The sequence below is a fragment of the Orcinus orca genome, chromosome 6 (genome assembly GCF_937001465.1).
Source record: "Orcinus orca chromosome 6, mOrcOrc1.1, whole genome shotgun sequence".
NCBI classification, from domain to species: Eukaryota; Metazoa; Chordata; class Mammalia; order Artiodactyla; family Delphinidae; genus Orcinus; species Orcinus orca.
Window position 1 is genome coordinate 71,899,671 of NC_064564.1, and position 19,979 is coordinate 71,919,649.

Sequence of the window (19,979 nt, forward strand, 5' to 3'; positions counted from 1 at the left end):
TGATTCCGTAAGAGAAGGGAAAACAGAACCAGGTGAGCTCTACAATTGCCTTAATTAGCTTATTGCCTGGAGAGTTTCTAGGCCACCATGTAGGGAAGAGGGATTTAATAGGAGAGAGCATAACAGTACAAATCCTACAGACATTAAAAGGATTTGTTCATTGAAATGAACAAATATCTTAAAAGATACAAGCTATCAAAGATCACTGAAGAAGGAGCTAATTAGAATAGCCCTATGTTTACTGAAGAAATCATATTTGTAGTTAAAAGTCTTCCCATAAAGAAAACTACAGGCCCAGTGGCTTCACTGTTGAATTCTACCAAGCATTTAAAATAATATCAATTCTACCTAAAGTCTAGAAAAGGTGAAAAGGAAGGGAATACTTGACACATTATATGAGGCCAGCCTTAGATATCAAAACCAGACAAAAGAAAACTACAGACCAATATCTCTCATGAACATAGATGAAGAAATTCTTAATAAAATGTTAGCAAATCAAATTCAGCAGTATGTAAGAGTAGTATATCCTAACTAAATGAGTTTATCCCAGAAATACAAGGTTGATTCACTTTAAATCTTTAAATCTCTACTAGAAATGTGCAACAAGGCAAGAAAAAGAGAAGGCTTACATATTGAAAAGGGAGAAGAAACTTGCCCATTTCAGACAAGTATGATCATTTCTGTGGAAAATATTAAGGAATGTACAGAAATGCTTCTAGTTGCAGGATACAAGTTTCAATATGTAGAAATCAGTTGTGGTTCTGTCTGCTAGCAGTGAACAATTTGAAACTGAAATTTAAAAATACTGTGTACAATAGCATCAAAAATATTAAGTGCATAGGGATGTATATATTTTGGCCAAAAAGTTCATTCGGGTTTATTTGTAAGATGCTACAAAAACCCGAACGAACTTTTTGGCCAGCCCGATATATATGACCTATACACTAAAAACTATAAAACTATAAAAGTAAACGGAATTGATTGTGTTCATGGATCAGTGATTCAAGATTTGTTAGAATGTCAGTGCTCCTCCAAATCTGTAGATTCGGTAAAATTCCTAGCAGGGTTTTTGGAAGGGTTTTAGTTTTTGGAAGTTGACAAGCTTATTCTAGAATGCAGTGGGCTTAGAAGAACTTTGAGAAAGAACAAATTGTATGACAGAAACTACCTAATTTTAAGACTTATTACAAAGCTACAGTAATGAAGACACCATTGTATTGGTGTAAAAATAGACATATGGATCAGTGGAACAGAGAATCCAGAAATAGATACACATATATACAGTCAGTTGTTTTTTGGCAAAGATACTGAGGCAATTTAATGTAGAAAGAATAGTTTAACAAATAGTGCTGGGACAATTGAATAGTCACATACAAAAAATGAACCACAACCCTTACCTCATACCATATACAAATGGATCATAGACTTAAATGTAAGAACTAAAGCTATAAAACTTCTTGAAGAAAACATAAGAGAAAATCTTAGTGACCTTAGTTTTGACAAAATAGAATAAATAGAACACTAAAAGCATGAATTATAAAGGGAAAGAAATCAGAAGTTGTACTTCCTCAAAATTAAAAATTTTTCAGTAGACACTGCTAAGGCAGGCTACACACTGGGGAAATGTATTTGCAAAACATACATCTGACAGAGGACTTGTATTTAGATGAAGGGCTCTTACTATGGGCCAAATCTAGCCTAAGGTCTGTTTATGTAAAGTCCCTGCAAGCTAAGAATAGTTTTTGCATTTTTAAAAGCCTCCACCCAAAAAAAGAAGAACATGTAACAGACTGTATGTGGCCCTCAAAACCTAAAATATTTACTTAGTGGCTCTGTATAGAAAAAGTTTGCTGACCCCCGATAGATACTATAACAAGAACTCTTAACAATCATCAATATAAGCAAGACAATTCAGTCAAAAAAACAGGCCAAAGATTTAAACATAGTCTTCACTAAAGTATACAGAGAGCAAATGATCACATGAAAAGGTGCCCAGCCTTATTAGTCAGTAGGGAAATGTGAATTAAAGCCATAATGAGCTATCACCACAGACCTACTAGAATGATTTAAAATTTTAAGACTGACCAAACCAAAGTGCTGGTGAGGGTGTGGAGCATCTGGCACTTGCATACATTTCTAGTAGAGATTTAAAGTGAATAACCACTTTGGAAGACCACTTGAGAGATTCTTAAATGCTAAACATATACCTGCCGTGTGAGCCAGCCATTCCTCTCCCAGTATTTACCCAAGAGAAATAAAAGTATACGTCCATGGAAGACTACACAAATGTGTAGCAACTTTCTTTGTAATAGCTAAAAAATATGAAATTCTACAAAATGCTTAGTGACTGAAATAAATCAGTGGTTACCTGCGAAGGGTACAGTGGGATGGATTACAGATGGATACACAGTTGTTGAAGGTGATAGACATGTTCATTATTAGTGGTGATGGTTTCACTGATGTACATATTTGTCAAAATTCATCAAGTTGTACACTTTATATATGTGCAGGTTATTTATCCATTAGTTACACTTCAGAACTGAAAAATTTAAGGAAAAAACTTATGAAGTCTTTTTTCAAGTATGAAATTTTATATACAAAAGTAAAACGAGTAATATAACATCCATGTGTCCACTGTCTCTTCTAACAGATGTAACACTTCGCCATATTTGTTGCAGGGTTTTAAGACTATTCATGTATTCAGAGTCCCCTTGTACCCTTTCCTATCTGTTCTTCTGCTTTGCTAGAATATACTCCTTTCTGGCAGTGGTCTGTACATGATTCACTTTACACTTACCAGAAACAAACGTGTTGTCTAAAAGTGAACTATAGTAGTATCTTTCAGTGGAAAGAGTCTTTAGAGGCTGGGTAGTCATAGGATTGCATAGATGAATGGAAAGATTAAATCAGAGTAGAAGAAGAGCTTCATTATTCTGAAGCCAGCTTCTTCAAACTCTCTGGCTTCTTGAAAAAGCTTATGGCTAGAAGAAATGGGAAAAAACCAAGAATTTTGCTAGCAGGTAAGCATCTTGAAGTATGCAAGCACAAACACACCTAGCCAAAAGGAGCTGAAGGTCAGGTTCCATATCCTAGGGTTGTGGGTAGTTCAGTTTGAGCAAAAACCGGAGGGTTGGAAGAGGGGAAAGTTCCACCCCACCCAAAGAAAAGGGGTGGAGGAAGACAGGAAGGCAGCGGGTGTAGCAGTAGTCACTCTGAATATGTAGAAGAGATCCGGCAAAGAAACTTGGGTGGGGGGTGTGGGGGTGGGTGCTGGATGTGAAACAGGTTTCCAACGGAGAGCTCATCAGTGTTTACTTTGTGGGAGCATAAGGGAAGTCATCTGCAGATCGTGTGTTCTCTTGGTAAATAATGATAGAGCCCATGCCAAAGTTTCTTCATTGATTGAGCCTGTGAACATGGTTGTTGAGTATGGTGTTATAGAAGAGATTTCATGAAGGAATTGACCCCTTATGTAGATATATGGAGCTTTCCGTCTGGGCACATGAGACAGTATTTGATCCTGCTGCCTGAAGTTTTGTTTTTGAATTAACTGTCAGTGAGAACTTAAGAAAATTATGGGTGTCATGTTACATAAGTATCACAAAATCATGTTCACTTTGGAGTAAGCCCTCTCCCAGACTTCAGCCCCTGTTGACATGGTTAGAGATACTCTTCAGCAGCCTTAGTTCACATAGATGTACTAAGATTAGGTGCAAACTGTGACTCATCCATTTTGTTAGTAGTAGCAGAAATAGTAATATTTTGAGTTGAGCTAACTACTCTGGAGAGTAGGAAAGTACTTGTGAGGAGGTTTTGTTTTCAATCTTTGAGTCACTAATTTTTTACAAAGATGGCCACATTATACTGTCTAGAGAAATAAGCTGATTAGCTGCGTGTCACTCTAGATTTTGTTACCTGGAAATAATACCCACTCAGTTCTCAGCCTCTTACCATACTCACACACACATCTTGTCAGGTGTTTCCATACTAATCTTACTTGATACTACCCCTGGCTTTATTTTGTATTTCCTCAACATATTTTGCAGCATGGTTTCCCTTTTTTATATGTTGATCTGAAAGTTATTAAATGCTTTTTATTCATAATTGTCTTACCAACCCTTTTGTAAGGTTCTTTTATTTCTTACACTATGTTTTGATAAGTTTTGTTACTGACTGATCATAGTCACCAACCACACATTTTAAACAGTCAAGAATGATGAGTAAAAGATACAGAGAATAAGTGTTTGGTAGTTCATTTTCTCTTTCATTTGCTCTTTTTCCTTCTCATGTTTGCTGTCACTTACCCATATTTGCTCTTACCTATTCTTCTGCTGTCCTACTGCATTTGAAACAAAAAGAAATCATTTCCTTCCTTCCTTCCCTCCCTCCCCTCCTCCTTTGGACACACTGCAGGTTGTACTAAGGAACCATTACTGCCACTTCAGAGTTTGTCTTTTACCCTGATCATGAAAACAAGTTCACAAAAGAAGACTGACACAAAAATTCAGTAGGGATTGTATTCGTGAAGGAACTTAGGGATAGGGATAACTAACCACCACTGAGTTTCAAACTTCCTCAAATTATTGGAAGGCAAATAGGGGAAAAAGGATTCCAGACCCATAAAACATCTCCAGAGGTATGTCATTACCTTCTGGAATATTTTTATGACAAGTTAATAAGCTGACTGAATCCAGATATGGAGGGGACAGATGGATGTACAGGTTACTTGGTTTTTTACTTCGGGCAGCGTTCCTAACCACTCCAAGCCTACTGTCTTCAGCCGTAGGTATTATGGTACCTAACTTGCAGGGCTATTTGTGATAGTAAATTCAATAATATATATCATGATGCTTAGTGTGTACCTAGCATGAAGCCCATATTTCCTTAAGAAGTATAGATTTACATCAGGTTTAATATTACAAGAATTGGAAGTTGTTAAATTTATTTATCCTAATACTAAATTTAGAAATTCTGTGCTTTCATCTAATGTTCTTTCCTCTGCCTGCCTGCTTACTACTCTCCCACAAAAAACAACTTCAGAGGACTTTTTTTCCCAATTTAAATGAGATATATATATGTATTTGGCGGGAAAAAATCCTTTCCCAAGTAAATAGTATTATTGTCACTGTTTACTATTAGATTGATTGAAATAGAATTTGTAAGCTTGTATATTAAAACGTCAGTGAAGACCACTGATTTCTAAACTTCAAATTCGACGTTAAAATTTTAAGCTGCTTAAAGATTAAATACTTTTCATATTTCTAAAATATATATGCAGTCCAATATGAACGAAAACTTATGGTTAACATTTGAATTTGCAATCAATTAAATTGGAATGAAGTTTGATTCTTTTCTTTATATGAAAGGAAAATTGAGGAAGAAATGTTTTTGATCTACAACCAGTTTTTAAGCATAAGTTTATGCTACCTAGAACGTAGTTTAATTCCTTTCACACCAAAATGGCTTTCATTTTGTTTCACTCTTATTTTAATAAATTAAGTAGAATATTTACTGTGTTAAGTTTATGTGCAACATATATTCAGTAAGAAATTCTGTGAACAATCTGATTTTTTCCACTAGAGGGCCCTCTTAGAGAAGGTTTTTCTTGTTTAGTGTCAAGGTATTTCTGTACAACTTTCATAACAATTGAACTTTATCAAAAGACTTTCAGAGAAAAGATAATACTTATTCATTTCTTTCAGGGTATGTACCTACAGAGTAATCTTTTCTGAGATGTTGGTGGGGGATATTTTGTAAGTTTGCCATTTTCTCCCCTTATGTTTTACACAGATGAACTGTTTCTGTGGCCTTTTAACTGTTAAAGGCTAGATTCTATGAAGAAATGTAAATAAGCCCTTTTCACTAGCCTGAATTTACAGTGTTATCTTATATAATTGGACTCTTTCTGCACCCCACCCCCGCAGAAAAACTCAGTAAGAATTATGGGGTGGGGGAAGAACAGGTGCTATGTGAATAGTGTCACTAACATGTATGTATAGAAACAACATTGTCTCTCTTTTTTTTTTTTTTGGCTGCATTGGGTCTTCATTGCTGCGCGCAGGCTTTTCTCTTATTGCGGCAAGCAGGGTCTACTCTTCGTTGTGGTCCATGGGCTTCTCACTGCGGTGGCTCCTCTTGTTGCGAAGCATGGGCTCTAGGCACAAGGGCTTCAGTAGTTGTGGCTCGCGGGCTTTAGAGCGCAGGCTTAGTAGATGCGGCGCATGGGCTTAGTTGCTCTGCGGCATGTGGGATCTTCCCGGACCAGGGTTCGAACCCGTGTCCCCTGCATTGGCAGGTGGATTCTTAACCACTGCACCACCAGGGAAACCCTCTGATAAAGATTTTATCAGACATGCCACCAAACAGAAGGAAACTATTGAATGAGCTTTTGTCCTAAGCCCAGAGCCCCAGATATTCAGCTTGGGAATATTTCTTTCCCATAATGTTCTAATACTTCACTTTAGCAAGATCCAGAGGAATAGGAAGTAGGAAGAGAAGACTTGAGGAGTGTTTAGTTCTGTCTAGCTGTCCCATGTTTTGCATTTGCCTGAGTATAATAGGCTCTAGAGAGCAGAGTAAGGGTGACTGGGAGTCTTTAATTTTCTTTTATTTCTCTTGCTGTGTAGGAGCCAAGGAATCCATTCAAGGAAACTTTATATTGATACTAACTGATCAGTATAAAGGCTTGCTTGCATTTTCAGATCAGTCCAGTATATATATACTTTTACTAACTTTTGTCTTAGTCTACTTTCTTTGCTGTCAAACTTGTGTGCATAAAAATTACCTCAGGACATTATTAATAATGCAAATGTCCAAGCCTTGGCCCCAGAGGTCTTAATTGTTAGATCTGGCTTGTGGCTGGGACATCAATACTGTTTAACAAATCTTCCCTCTATCTCACCCCTGCTCTGGTACTTTTTGTGCAGACCAAAGTTTGATGGAAAGAGCAAGCTAAGACCTGTTTTCTTTTTCATTTGCTATTTCCAACTTAATTATCTCTGAACCACATATAAAAAAGGAGATAATACATTTCTTTAAGATGGTAATGAGGATTATATTAATTACCATATAGGATGGGGGTGATAAAACCATGGTTGGCACACAGAAGGCATCCCATGATGCCCTTTGTTTTTTTCTCTTTTTTTAACATCTTCATTGGAGTATAATTGCTTTACAATGGTGTGTTAGTTTCCGCTTTATAACAAAGTGAATCAGCTATACATATACATATATCCCCATATCTCTTCCCTCTTGCGTCTCCCTCCCTCCCACCTTCCCTATCCCACCCCTCTAGGTGGGCACAAAGCACCGAGCTGATCTCCCTGTGCTATGCGGCTGCTTCCCACTAGCTATCTATTTTACACTTGGTAGTGTATATATGTCCATGCCACTCTCTCACGTCATCCCAGCTTGCCCTTCCCCCTCCCTGTGTCCTCAAGTCCATTCTCTACATCTGTGTCTTTATTCCTGTCCTGCCCCTAGGTTCTTCATGACCATTTTTTTTTTTTTAGATTCTATATATATGTGTTAGCATACGGTATTTGTTTTTCTCTTTCTGACTTATTACTTCACTCTGTATGACAGACTCTAGGTCCATCCACCTCACTACAAATAACTCAATTTTGTTTCTTTTTATGGCTGAGTAATATTCCATTGTACATATGTGCCACATCTTTATCCATTCATCCGACGATGGACACTTAGGTTGCTTCCATGTCCTCCACAGTGCCCTTCTTGTTACACATGAAACTTTTGCCACCTGGCTCTTGCCCACCTTGCCACTCTCATCTTTTACACGCTTACCTCTTCTCCAGCCACGTTGAATTTCTTGTTCCCTAAATAAGCAGGCCCTGGAGGCTTCCATGGCCTGTACGTTTTAAATCACCTATCCTGGGAATACCTTCTGCTGCTCCCTCTTAGTAATTTCTTATTTGTCCTTTAAGATCATTCACTTGACATAGCTTCTGTGGCCACTCTGACCTTCCTCCATCCCTTGCCCACACCACACACATAACTCTCTTTGTGTAATTCCTCTTTCTTTTTTAATGTGCAAAATGGGGATAATAATACTATACAGTGCTGTGAAGCACCTAGCACATAAGCTTTCAGTAAATAGTAGCTGTTTCTTGTATGGTAATTAATGACTTTGTGTATCTTCCTTCTTATTCACCTTTCTGTATGCTCAGTGCATAATAAAATACTGACATTTGATAGGTTCTCAGTAATTATTTGGTGAAGGAACGAATGGGTCCATGAATAAATGATAGCTACCTGAAAGGTGCTTGGAAAACTATCAAACATTATTTAAAGGTTCTGCTTACATTTGAATGCTGAGTATTTGGATATGAAGCCTACATACTGTATATATCAAATTTTATTAGAGTGTAATTATACATAGCTAAATTAAACTTTCAGAAAAAGGCAGTTAAATTTAAATTTCAGAGCTCTTACAGATTCAAGAAATGCCGTATTATTAATGTCCCGATATATTGTGAAGTTTAAGTTCAAATTTAACCTTTACAATAAAATCAGTCATGGTTTGAGATATGTTTTCAGATGATTTGCTTATCACAATCAAAATTCAATAATATATTTGATATAATGTGGTGGTTTAATAAAATAGCCCTCTGACTTAACAGTAACATACAAATTTTCAAAATATTTCTTTTTCTTGTATTAGCAACATTTCATCGAGTTGGATGAAAGTAGACAGAGATTATTGCAGAAATGCAGGGAACTTATGAAGAGAGCCAGGCAAGTATGTAACCTGGGTGCAGAGCAGACCATTCCTCAAGAATATCAGACAGTAAGTATAAAAAGTATATAACGCTACAAGCTAACATATTTCAGACAGCTATTTGTAAGCTTAAAGTGTGTTAGGCATTGTACTGGGCCATGAAAACACGATGTGCCATAAAATATGAGATCTCCCCACCCCCCCGCCACCATTTTTAAACTGAGTATGTATGTAAAGTAATTTTGCTCAACGAATTTTCTTCACTATACTCAGACTTGGACACCAGTCAGTCTTAGTGCTTCATACTAAAGTTGTTAAAACATGGGTATTATTTTGCAAAATTATTAATGCCATAACATTCATTCTTCCAGTAAAAAGCTTTTTTCCCCAAGCACCCTTTTAATAGGTAGGGTCAGGAGACAGGTTATAGCTTTTCATGGAAACATAGTACCAGTAATTGATATATAAGGAACAGTAAAGAGAGGTGATATTTAGACAAACGAAGGCAAAATGAAAATGTTTTCCTGGAAATGAGGGTGTTTATTTACGGTTGAGTGGGAGCTGAATCTTTATGGCTGACATCTGTTGCTAAGGAAAGGAAAAAAAGAGCCTTTCTTTCTTTACATTATGTGTATTTTATATTCTGACATATCATTCAGTTAGTAAAATGAGAAGATGCTGCCCTTTCTTCCAAGTTCTACCACTAATTAGGTAGCCCTGTGACCCAAAGCTTTATCTGACAGGTAGGAATAATACCTTGCCTACATACTTACTCTCTCAGAATAATGTCAAAGTAAAATTAGAAATAAAATTTTAAATATCTGGTATTTGTGTGGCTTTTTAAATTTCAAATGTTATCTATTTCAGTAGATAATGAAATGTCTGCTAAAGATATAAATAGAACTGGAAATAAAACTTATTTGGATTATAATTTTCATATCCTCAAAGATTTTGCTTTATGCTGTCAGACCCAGAAACTAGGGAGAATGGATCTGTTTGGATACATAATAGGAATTTAGTAGATATTTGTAAGAAAATTGAGGGGCTATTGTTTCTAAAAATAAACCTTCTCCAGAATACATTGTGTTTATAAAATAAGTAAATACTAGTACAATATCTGTACTAACTTTTTCTTCCAGAAAGTAGCATGATTCTGTCCTTGATACATGGTACTGTTTTTGAAAGAAACAAGATTAGAACATAGTTCATGTGTTCATTAAAAATGTATTGATTACCTTCTATATATCACATGCACTGAACAAAACACACATACTTTCTTCTCTCTTGAAATTTATATTCTAGTCTGGAGGGTGGGGAAGACAAATCAAAAAGCAAACAGATTATGTCGGGGATAGTAAGAGGTACTAAGAAGAAGAATAAAACAAGGTAAGGGGCTAGAGTGTCAGGGAAGGCTCCTTTGAGAAGATACTATTTTAGACGAGTCTTGAATGAAGAGAAGAAATCAGTCAAGTGAAGGTTTGAGGGAAAAGCATTCCAGGCAGAGGAAACAGCTCATACAAAGCTCCTGAGGCAGAAGTATACTTGGCCTGTTTCAGCATAGAAAGAATCTCAGTGGGGCTACAATTTATAATCCAAGCAGAAAGGGGGGCAGAAGCCAGATCCTGTAGGGCCTTATACACCATAGAAGGAATTTTGGCTCTATTTTGAGATGGAACCCACTGGAGAATTTTAAACAGAAGAGTTATAGAGGTAGGACAACTTCAGTTTGTAAAAGAGCACTCCAACTGCTGTATGGAAAATAAAGTAGGGATACCAGAATGGAAGCACAAAGACCATTTAGAAGATTATTGCTTTGGACCAGCCAAGAGATTTTTGTGGCATGGATTAGGGTGGAAGCATTAGACACAGAGCAGTTTACAGACTTGAGGTATCTTTTAATGACAGAACCAGCAGGACTTGGTAATGGATTTGAGTTGAAGGGTAAGAGAGAGAACTCCTTAATTTGTTCATTTGCTGAGATGGAAAAGATTGAAGGACAAATCAGTTTGCTCAAATTGGTGGGGAAGGTGAGGATGTTGAAGATTTGTGTTTCACCATCTTAAATTTGTCTATTAAAGAGTCAAATGAAGATACCAAGTGTTTGGCACGTGAGTTCAAATCTCAATGGACAGGTCAGATTCAGAAAAATATACTTAACAAATATCTGAAGGCCTATAGAAGTTGAACTGCTTTCCAAAAGGTTAGGGAAAAAAAGACAGGTTAAGATATTAGATTAATGCAGTGTGTTAGGATCTTTTTCAAGGTTTCAATATTCATTTTGTACATTGTAGTACATAAACTTTCGCAGGTTGTGGTGAAAAAGCAATGTACTGCTTTGCCTCGCCCCACAATAAAGTATCTCCTCTAATTTGTCTCTGTGGCATGGTCTCAGAAGATAGTACTGTGGTGAAATTCTACTGTCAAAGTAATTGGATTCTTAGGATGCTTTTGTAGTTCTTCACAAGTACAGTATAAAGTTCTAACTTCTTGCTCTCTTTCAATGCCCCACATATTCTGGACCCATTCTACCAATTCAGCAAGTACCCACCATTCCAAATGGACACAACTCCTCACCCCCCATGGTATGCAGTGCTCATTCTTTTTTCCAAGCTCCTGTCTCCCCTCTGCCTTACTTTTCCCTAGCCATTTGCTTTAAGGCCCAGAGATGGAATCTGGGCCTGAATTCTCTTACTCTCTTGTAGCTCCTGTAGCATGAACTGATACTTCCTTTCTCTGAATTCCATAACCTGTATGATATGTACTGCTTATTTTAATACTCAGCATCAATACATTGCCTTAAGGTGTTAGCCCGTGTTATTAAGTATACATATTTTGTTTTCTTTTAAAGTATAAGCTTTTTGAAAGCAAAAAGCCGTGTTTATAATTCCTTTGATTCCTTATTGTGTGCTAGCATGCTGTTCAACACATAGTAGATACTTACTAACTCAGCAGAATATTTTTCTTTTTAACTATTTGAACTATTTTCACTGTACTATCTATAATAATGGACAATTTTTTTCTTCTTTAGGCTTTCCAAGATCTTCCAAACACCTTGGATGAAATTGATGCTTTATTAACTGAAGAAAGATCAAGAGCTTCTTGCTTCACAGGACTGAATCCTACAGTATGCCTCTTTCCCTAATGCCCACTGCAGCCACCACCGTCACCACACCCTGCCGCAAACAGAAACGCACGTGCGTGCGCGCGCGCGTGCGCACGCGCGCGCACACACACACACACACACACACACACACACACACACACACACTTCCCTCCAGTACTTGCCTCCCACTCTGTACTGGAGCTCTTGGTAATAATAAGCTAGACAGCAGGAACAATGTGCTTTTAAATGCCAGATTCTGAATCTATTAGAATTTTAAATAGATTCTTCCTAAGGAACACAGTGTTCTGTGCCTTTTCTTTATAAAAAGAATACTTGGGCTAACCTGAAATACTGCAATGTCTATTTTTTCAAGGATAAAAAATGGCATTTTCAGTATGTTACAAGAACATAAATTAACTGCATACAAACAATGCAACAAAAGTGGCATTTTCAGTTAATGTTTTAATTGATGCAAATTTTTCTATAATTTTATCCTTTGGTAGATTAATCTTAAAGATTTTTTTTCTGCCAGGTTGTTGAGGAGTACACAAAAAGAGAAGAAGAAATAGAGCAATTAACTGAGGAACTAAAGATAAAGAATGTTGAACTGGATAAATATAGGGAAAACATTTCACAGGTAATATTCAACCGTTTTCTTTTTCTCATGTGCTTACCATTATCATATGGGAATGTAGGATAATGCAAAATGAAATGATACATTGCATTTTTTCTTAGAAGCGTATGTTCTCATGACCAGATTGATATTGATATTAAATTTGTTTTATATAAAGTTTTGTATCAATGCAAGGACACTTTTTAAATTGTGTTTTTATATTGCCTTTACTTGCAGGTAAAAGAAAGGTGGCTGAATCCTTTAAAAGAGCTGGTAGAAAAAATTAATGAAAAATTTAGCAATTTTTTTAGTTCCATGCAGTGTGCTGGTGAAATTGATCTCCATACAGAAAATGAGGTAAAATTGCATTTGAAATGTTTCCTGGCAAGTAATTTTAATTATATGCTAAAAGTACATGTAAATTGTTTATTTACTCTCAAGTTATATCTGTGAAAATTTTGCTTACAAAAAAATTGTCCTAAGGAAGGAAAAGACCATATATGGGATTCCATCAGGCTCATTTTTTTTTTTTTTTGGTGACGTTGGAGATTAGTGACTAATACCTTACAAAGTCTTTTCATATCCAGTCTAAGTAATGGTTACTCAGGTGTGGTAAGCAAATGCATTGCTTTTTGAATTTACTACTCGTTTGAAGAGTCATAAACAAATTGGTAAACATAACTGAAACATAGTATAGTATCAGTGGTTTCCTTTTGATCAAAAATTTGAGTTCACAAGAATAAAAATATTTAGAAATTTGGTACTAATTTCTTGAGCTACGTTCATGCATTGCAGTTGTGGATAAAATAAGATTTCCATTAAGAAATGTGTAGGGGCTTCCCTGGTGGCGCTGTGGTTGAGGGCCTGCCTGCCGATGCAGGGGACACGGGTTCGAGCCCCGGTCTGGGAGGATCCCACATGCCGCGGAGCGGCTGAGCCTGTGTGCCACAACTGCTGAGCCTGCGCATCTGGAGCCTGTGCACCGCAACAAGAGAGGTCGCGATAGCGAGAGGCCTGTGCACCGCGATGAAGAGTGGCCCCAGCTTGCCACAACTAGAGAAGGCCCTCGCACAGAGACGAAGGCCCAACACAGCCATAAATTAATTAATTAATTTGAAAAAAAAAAGAAGTGTGTAAAGAGGGACTTCCCTGGTGGTCCAGTGGTTAAGACTTTGCCTTACAGTATAGGGGGTGTGGGTTCAGGCCCTGGGTCGGGGAGCTAAGATCCCACATGCCTCTCAGCCAAAAAGCCAAAACATAGAATAGAAGCAATATTGTAACAGACTCAATAAAGACTTCAAAAATGGTCCACATCAAAAAAAATATACATATAAAAAAGAAATGTGTAAAGAGATGAACTAGGATGTGCTTCAAAATAATTGGGAAAGAGGAGTGGGTGGAGTTATAGATGAAACAAGATTGGTCATAGTTGAGACTAGTTGATGGTAGATACATTAAGCTTATTTTAGGGTTCTAATTTTTGTAAATGTTGAAATTTTTCCCTTATAAAGCAAGGTAGCACCTTTATTTCCCCTTAGGAACTTTGCCCCATGACTCCTTTATCTGCTTAGTGTGAGACATAAGGATAGCAAACATCATTTCACTTTAAGTTTTAGTAAGATATTAGACCTGCCATGAGAATTGTCATCTACATAGTGTGGGCTTGTTAGAAGGAAGGGATGTGTTATAACATATAATTTATAATATACTTTCTATGTACCAGACACTGTGCCAAGCACTTCTAGGTTTATCTTGTTTAATCCTCAGAACCATTCTATAAAGCAGAATGGTTTAAAACCGTATTTTATAAATAAACTGAAACAGTAAAATATTAGAACCACTTACTCTCTGCAAGCTCTAGAGGTCTCCAAGGATCTATTTAGATAAAACTAATATCATGAGGTTTTAAGTTCTTTACTCTTATAATTGATTGATTCAGTCTGTTTTCAAAAAAATGTATGGAATTACCAGAGAAAACTCTCACCTTTCATCAACTTGTTAAATGTTTTATAGGAAGACTATGATAAATATGGAATTCGAATCAGAGTCAAATTTCGCAGTAGCACTCAACTACATGAATTAACTCCTCATCATCAAAGTGGAGGTGAAAGAAGCGTTTCTACCATGTTATACTTGATGGCACTTCAGGAGCTTAATAGATGTCCATTCAGAGTAGTTGATGAAATCAATCAGGTATAGCTTATTCTTTTATTGGGTTTCACTGTATCTTGTAATAGATTTAAATCTAATCATTATTATTGCCATTGTTTAGGGAATGGACCCAATCAATGAACGGAGAGTGTTTGAAATGGTTGTAAATACTGCTTGTAAAGAAAACACATCTCAGTATTTCTTTATTACACCAAAGGTAGGTAATAAGTAACCTAAAAATACTCATACTCAGAAGTCCCTCGTGGCTAAAACATGTAGCAGATTTTGGCCCAGTATGTAAATATGAGCAGGAACACTCCCAAAATAGAACTAAAAAGATTATAGTAATATTTATATTATTAAAGGGGACAAGTTCCAGTGACATACTTAATCAGAAACCTTGTTAGAGGTTGTCAGAGGAAGAAACATAGGAGGCATAGTATTATGGTCTAGAACTGAGATTTCCTCCATGCTTTTGGCACTTATTCTTCCTCTAAAGAAGTTCCTCTTTTAGCACTAAAAAATGACAGGAGAATATAAACCCTAGAACGCTGGTCCTTCTCATTTCTCCAGAAAGGTCTGTTTTGGTGCTGTGCTCTACCCTTTTTTAATTCACCACTGCCACTGACTTGGCCCAGAGGCAGTCCTAAGTACCCCATGATCTTCTGTTCATATATTAACTTTGGAGAAAGAAAAAGAATTATCTTCACAGAGAATTTTCCATAAGCTAGGACCATTACAATGGGAAATTTTCTTTTGTGAGTCAATTATAAAACTGATGTACAGTAATCAAAGATGTATTTATTAATGTAATCAGATTTTTTTAACTAAAGTGTTCAATGAAAAATTTCATTGGAAATCCTATCTTAAATTCAATTTTTTATTGAATAGTATAATCTGTCTTCTTTTTCCAGCAGATACCCTGTGGAGTAGCTAGATCTGTTAATTCCCTATTGTTTACCAAACATGTTGGCCTATAAACCAAACCTCCCTGTTACATACACTTTTCAGGCTACGAATCTATCACAGTGCCTCACCACAGAAGTTGCTTGAGAAGTGTTTAGTGGATAAAAGAGTGAAAGTATCCTAGGAAAATTCTGGAGGACACACTTTTCCAGGGCCAACCTAAGAAGTTGTATGATCCCATTTGGCCTATGAATATAGAGGGCTCCCAAGGCATGTTGATGATTCCTTAGGCCGCGCTTCAGATGCGCTAATTCAAATGGAGATCACAGTCGGGCAGGGTGTATATTGAATTGAGAACTTAAGAGTTTCATTCATATTACAAATAAAATATTTGACTACACACATGTAAGGTTGGAAAGTTGTGCTTCTTAACGGAAAGCATTATATGACGGTTTGTTTTAACACTTACAGCTCCTGCAAAATCTTCCTTATAATGAAAAGATGACGGTGTTATTTGTCTACAATGGTCCTCATATGCTAGAACCAAACAGATGGAATTTAAAGGCTTTCCAAAGGAGGCGGCGCCGTATTACATTCACTCAGCCTTCTCAATAAAAGTAAAGGGCAAGAACTTTGGGACTTTTCTGTTAAATCCTGTATATAAGTGTGGCTCAACTGAATAAAAGTTAGGAGATTCATTAAGACTAAAAGATCAGTTATTTTTGGAAACCCACTATTAGATACAAATGGGTTGATGAAAAGAGACCATAATAACTTCTTTCTGTGGAACATCATCTGGTAGTAAAAATTAAGTCTTCTTGAGTCCTTAGCACTCTGACCATAAGTCATTGGGTCCCCATTTTTAAAAGTATTTGCTACTCAAATCAAAGGTACAGTGGAAGGGCTTATCAATTACAAGAAGTTTAATTGACATGGTAACCCTGAGCTTTACTTGCAAAGTAGTTTTAATTACTTTTAGAGTCTAAAGATGACTCTACAGCTTAAGCCACAGTTTTTCCCAGTGTTATATTTAATTTTTAAAATTTGATATGGAAATGTCTAGTCTAATGTATAGTAATAATTTATGGCAAATCTATTCATTTCTTCCTATTAAAAAGATACCTTATCTCCACTAGGAAATGGAATTTTATGAGCCTTTAAAAAAAGTTTTATGAAACTTGATACTATATTGGTATCTCAAAGAAGGGAAAAGTATTGGGGTTCAAAAATGGTAGCAGGACTTCTTTGAAATGCCACAAGGTGGCCACTAGATGATGCAAAAAATGCAACCAAAAGATTGACAGAGAATAAAATCAAGTGCCAAGGGTTTTTAAAGAATAACCCTGTAAAATGTGGGTGAGGTTTTTTGGGTTTTGGTGGTTTTTTCCTTTTTTTAATTTAAAGTCAATTGTATTTTACATCTTAAATTTCTAAAGCATTTTCTTAATTATTTTTAGTAAGATTTTTCTTAAGATTTCATATACTGGTTTCTACAGTTTATATTTGAAATTTCTCAGTGTTAATGTAAAGAGTGAGGAAAAGTATTGATTTGTTTAAAACCATAATGTTTTTAGAATCTAAGCTTATATAGGTCCTAAAACTTAGTGTTGATCCTACCCCATTATCTTAGAAAATCTAGTTTAAACTGTTCTTTCAACGTGAAAGAATTAGATGAGAAAATCATTTGTTTATCTCTGCATTATATTAATTAACAGTGCCAAAAAAAATTCTATTCTTTTAAATATTGTAAAATAACGGACTAGATCAAGGACATATCTTTGAACAATGGACTGGATCTGTGCCGGCAATAACAGAATTATTTTTTTGACTTGGCAGCTTGACTAAGTTGAAGAATTGCAGTCAGTTTGGGTTTTGTATGTTCTTAAATAGCCACTGAAATTATTCTTGTTAGGTCAAAAAATAAACCTCTTACTTGGACATTTTCTCTTTAAAAAGCTATTTTTTTCTTCATAAAATTTTTAAAAGAGCCTTCCCCTCTTAAACTAAGTCTAATGCATATACTATGAAAATATTTTAAAATAACATTTTTACTAGTGCAAACAGCTCATGTAAACCTTGAAAACCTTGGTAACATATTAGTAAATGGATGTTGTTACCAAATGTTTTTGTTGTTTAATACTTCGTTTTCCACCAAAGTATCTTTACTAATATGTGCTTGGTGTAGTTTGTTTATTGTCTGAGTTAGTGCCAGTCATCTTATTTCTGCAAAATGATTATCAATGTGAAAAAGAAGTTTGAAGATTAGGTGTGTTTGAAAATAAAATGGTCAACTACCTTTCAGTTTACATATGCCAATAATTATTCCATACCTTGTTTATAAGCATTTCTCTCTTTCTAGTGGACAAATATTTGGTTTTTACATTGAATGTTGACCTGTGAAGAATAGTAGGTCTAGCGCATTAGTCTCAGCCACTTGAAGCTTCACATATTTTCTGTAAAAGTTGATTTTAATTACATACAAATTGTAAAAACTTCAAGTAACAGTCTGATTTGATGAATAAAATATTTAAAACCCTAAGGTGACAAGCAAGTATTTTTAATGACAAAATCTTCATTGATTTGCATAAGGAGAGAAATTAAAAGGTTTTTAGCATTAAGTAAAAGGAAAGATTTCTTGCTGCTTTCTAACTGTCTTTTGGACATGTGCTTATTTTCTTTGGAGTATGAATCTTTAGTGTGTAAAAGAATATAATTTGAGGGAATTCCCTGGTGGTCCAGTGATTAGGACTCCACGCTTTCACTGCCGAGGGCCCGGGTTCAATCCCTGGTCGGGGAACTAAGATCCTGCAAGCTGTGCAGTGCAGTGAAAAAAAAAAAAAGTGTAATTTTGTCCTGCTATTGTGTGTGTGTGTGTGTGTGTGTGTGTGTGTGTAATTGGAAAAAAACTCTGTGGGAAATGCTACTTTGTTGGTAATAAATGCATATTTTCATATTCTTTTGGTGTATGTCATTTTAAATGAGAACTGTTTTTATATACTTTGAACCTTCGTAAGAGTCATTTTGGTTTTCAGATTGGCTGAAAAGTTTATTGAATGCCTACCATTTACAGAACAGTGTTTGGCTGTCCATGTTCAAAAGGATAGAAAATGTAGTCCCTTGTCTGCCTGCAAGGAAATTAGTCTAAATGAGTCAAGAAATAAAAGAAAAAAAGGTTTAAACCACCTAAAGAAACCAGTTATAAGGCAAGTATAAATATTTTTAGGTTGAAACCTTAGATGGCCTGCAAGAGAGCCTTGAATATGTCATCTTTACTTATGTGTCTATGTAACTAGTTAAACTTCAGCCACTGTTACTCAAGAGGGGGATGGTGAATACTGGGGACAAGCAGGAGTCTCTGCCACAGACCCAAGGAGATAACTGATTACCCTATGGCCTATTGACATTGTTTTCAGAGAAAAGACTTGGTAGGTTTTCCATCACACTCGTAAAAATCCAGTTGTCACAGCCTTCAAGATTTCTACAAATCTCCCCACTCTACCCTGATCTAAAATAGCATCCCTAAGCTGCTCTACTGTGCTCTTACCCTGGTTTCTCTTCATAGCATTTATCACTACTTATCATTATGTATTTTGTTCCTTGTCTGTCTTCTTCACTAGACTCTGAGTTCTCTGAAGACACAGACTTTTTTGTGTTGATTGCTACCTCCCCAGGACATAGAAAAATGCTTATCAGTACATAGTAAGCACTCAGTAACTGTAGCATGAATGAATGCCCTTTCTCACAACACTGACAGATATTTGAGCATATTTATTCCATTATTCACGTAGTCAATCCTTATTTACGTATACCACTGGGAAAGCACTATGCTGTGTATTTTGAATAAAAAATAGAGCCTGCATATGATTCCACTATCAAGAAACTTAGTTTAGGGTGGAGATTCCGGTTCAAGATGGCGAACCCCATCTTGAAGATCTTGAACTCACCTTTTCCCACAGACACACTGAGTCTACAGCTACATATGGAAAATTCCTCTTAAAAAAAACCTAAAGGCTGGCTGAGTGATGACTACACATCAGGCAAGCAAGAAAATCACATCGAAGAGGGCAGGAGAGGCTGGAACACAAACTCACCATAAACCCCACCCCTGGCGGGCCCCAAATTGGAAGAGAACTCACAACCTGGAGCTTCTTGATGAGAAGTGAAGGGTTGGAACCCCACATCAGGCACCCCAACTTTTAAGACCTACACCTGAAAGACAAGCCACAATCTAATTTTGATAACCACTGGGGCTTATGTCCCAAGACCCAAACTGCAGTGATCTGAAAAATGGCTCTTAAAAGGTTGGTGTGCTCAAACTCAGCAACCCCGGGGCCCAGCTTAGGAGCAGCATATCACACCCAGACATAAAGGGAAGAAGGCTCACCTGCTTGAATTGAAGCATCAGCCTTCCTGAGGGCAGGCATCTACTTTGATGTGCACATCTGGGAGCTGGCTAGGACATTCCGGGG

General features: G+C 36.4%; 1 protein-coding gene across 5 annotated transcripts in view; it reads left to right on the top strand.

Annotated features, from left to right (window-relative positions):
* The window catches only part of SMC5 (structural maintenance of chromosomes 5), a 112,640-nt gene extending 94,175 nt beyond the window's left edge, over nucleotides 1-18,465 (top strand). For 4 of the 5 annotated variants that reach the window (XM_004276409.3, XM_049710926.1, XM_033440197.2 and 1 more), the window contains 8 exons: nucleotides 8,681-8,806; nucleotides 11,275-11,319; nucleotides 11,766-11,861; nucleotides 12,373-12,477; nucleotides 12,691-12,810; nucleotides 14,467-14,646; nucleotides 14,726-14,821; nucleotides 15,982-18,465. In XM_004276409.3, coding sequence (XP_004276457.1) covers nucleotides 8,681-8,806; nucleotides 11,275-11,319; nucleotides 11,766-11,861; nucleotides 12,373-12,477; nucleotides 12,691-12,810; nucleotides 14,467-14,646; nucleotides 14,726-14,821; nucleotides 15,982-16,125 — 912 coding nt within the window. In that variant the 3' untranslated portion in view covers nucleotides 16,126-18,465. The remainder of the gene's footprint in view (nucleotides 1-8,680; nucleotides 8,807-11,274; nucleotides 11,320-11,765; nucleotides 11,862-12,372; nucleotides 12,478-12,690; nucleotides 12,811-14,466; nucleotides 14,647-14,725; nucleotides 14,822-15,981) is intronic. The other variant, XM_033440195.2, reaches the window with a different exon arrangement.
* The last annotated feature ends 1,514 nt before the right edge of the window (nucleotides 18,466-19,979 follow it).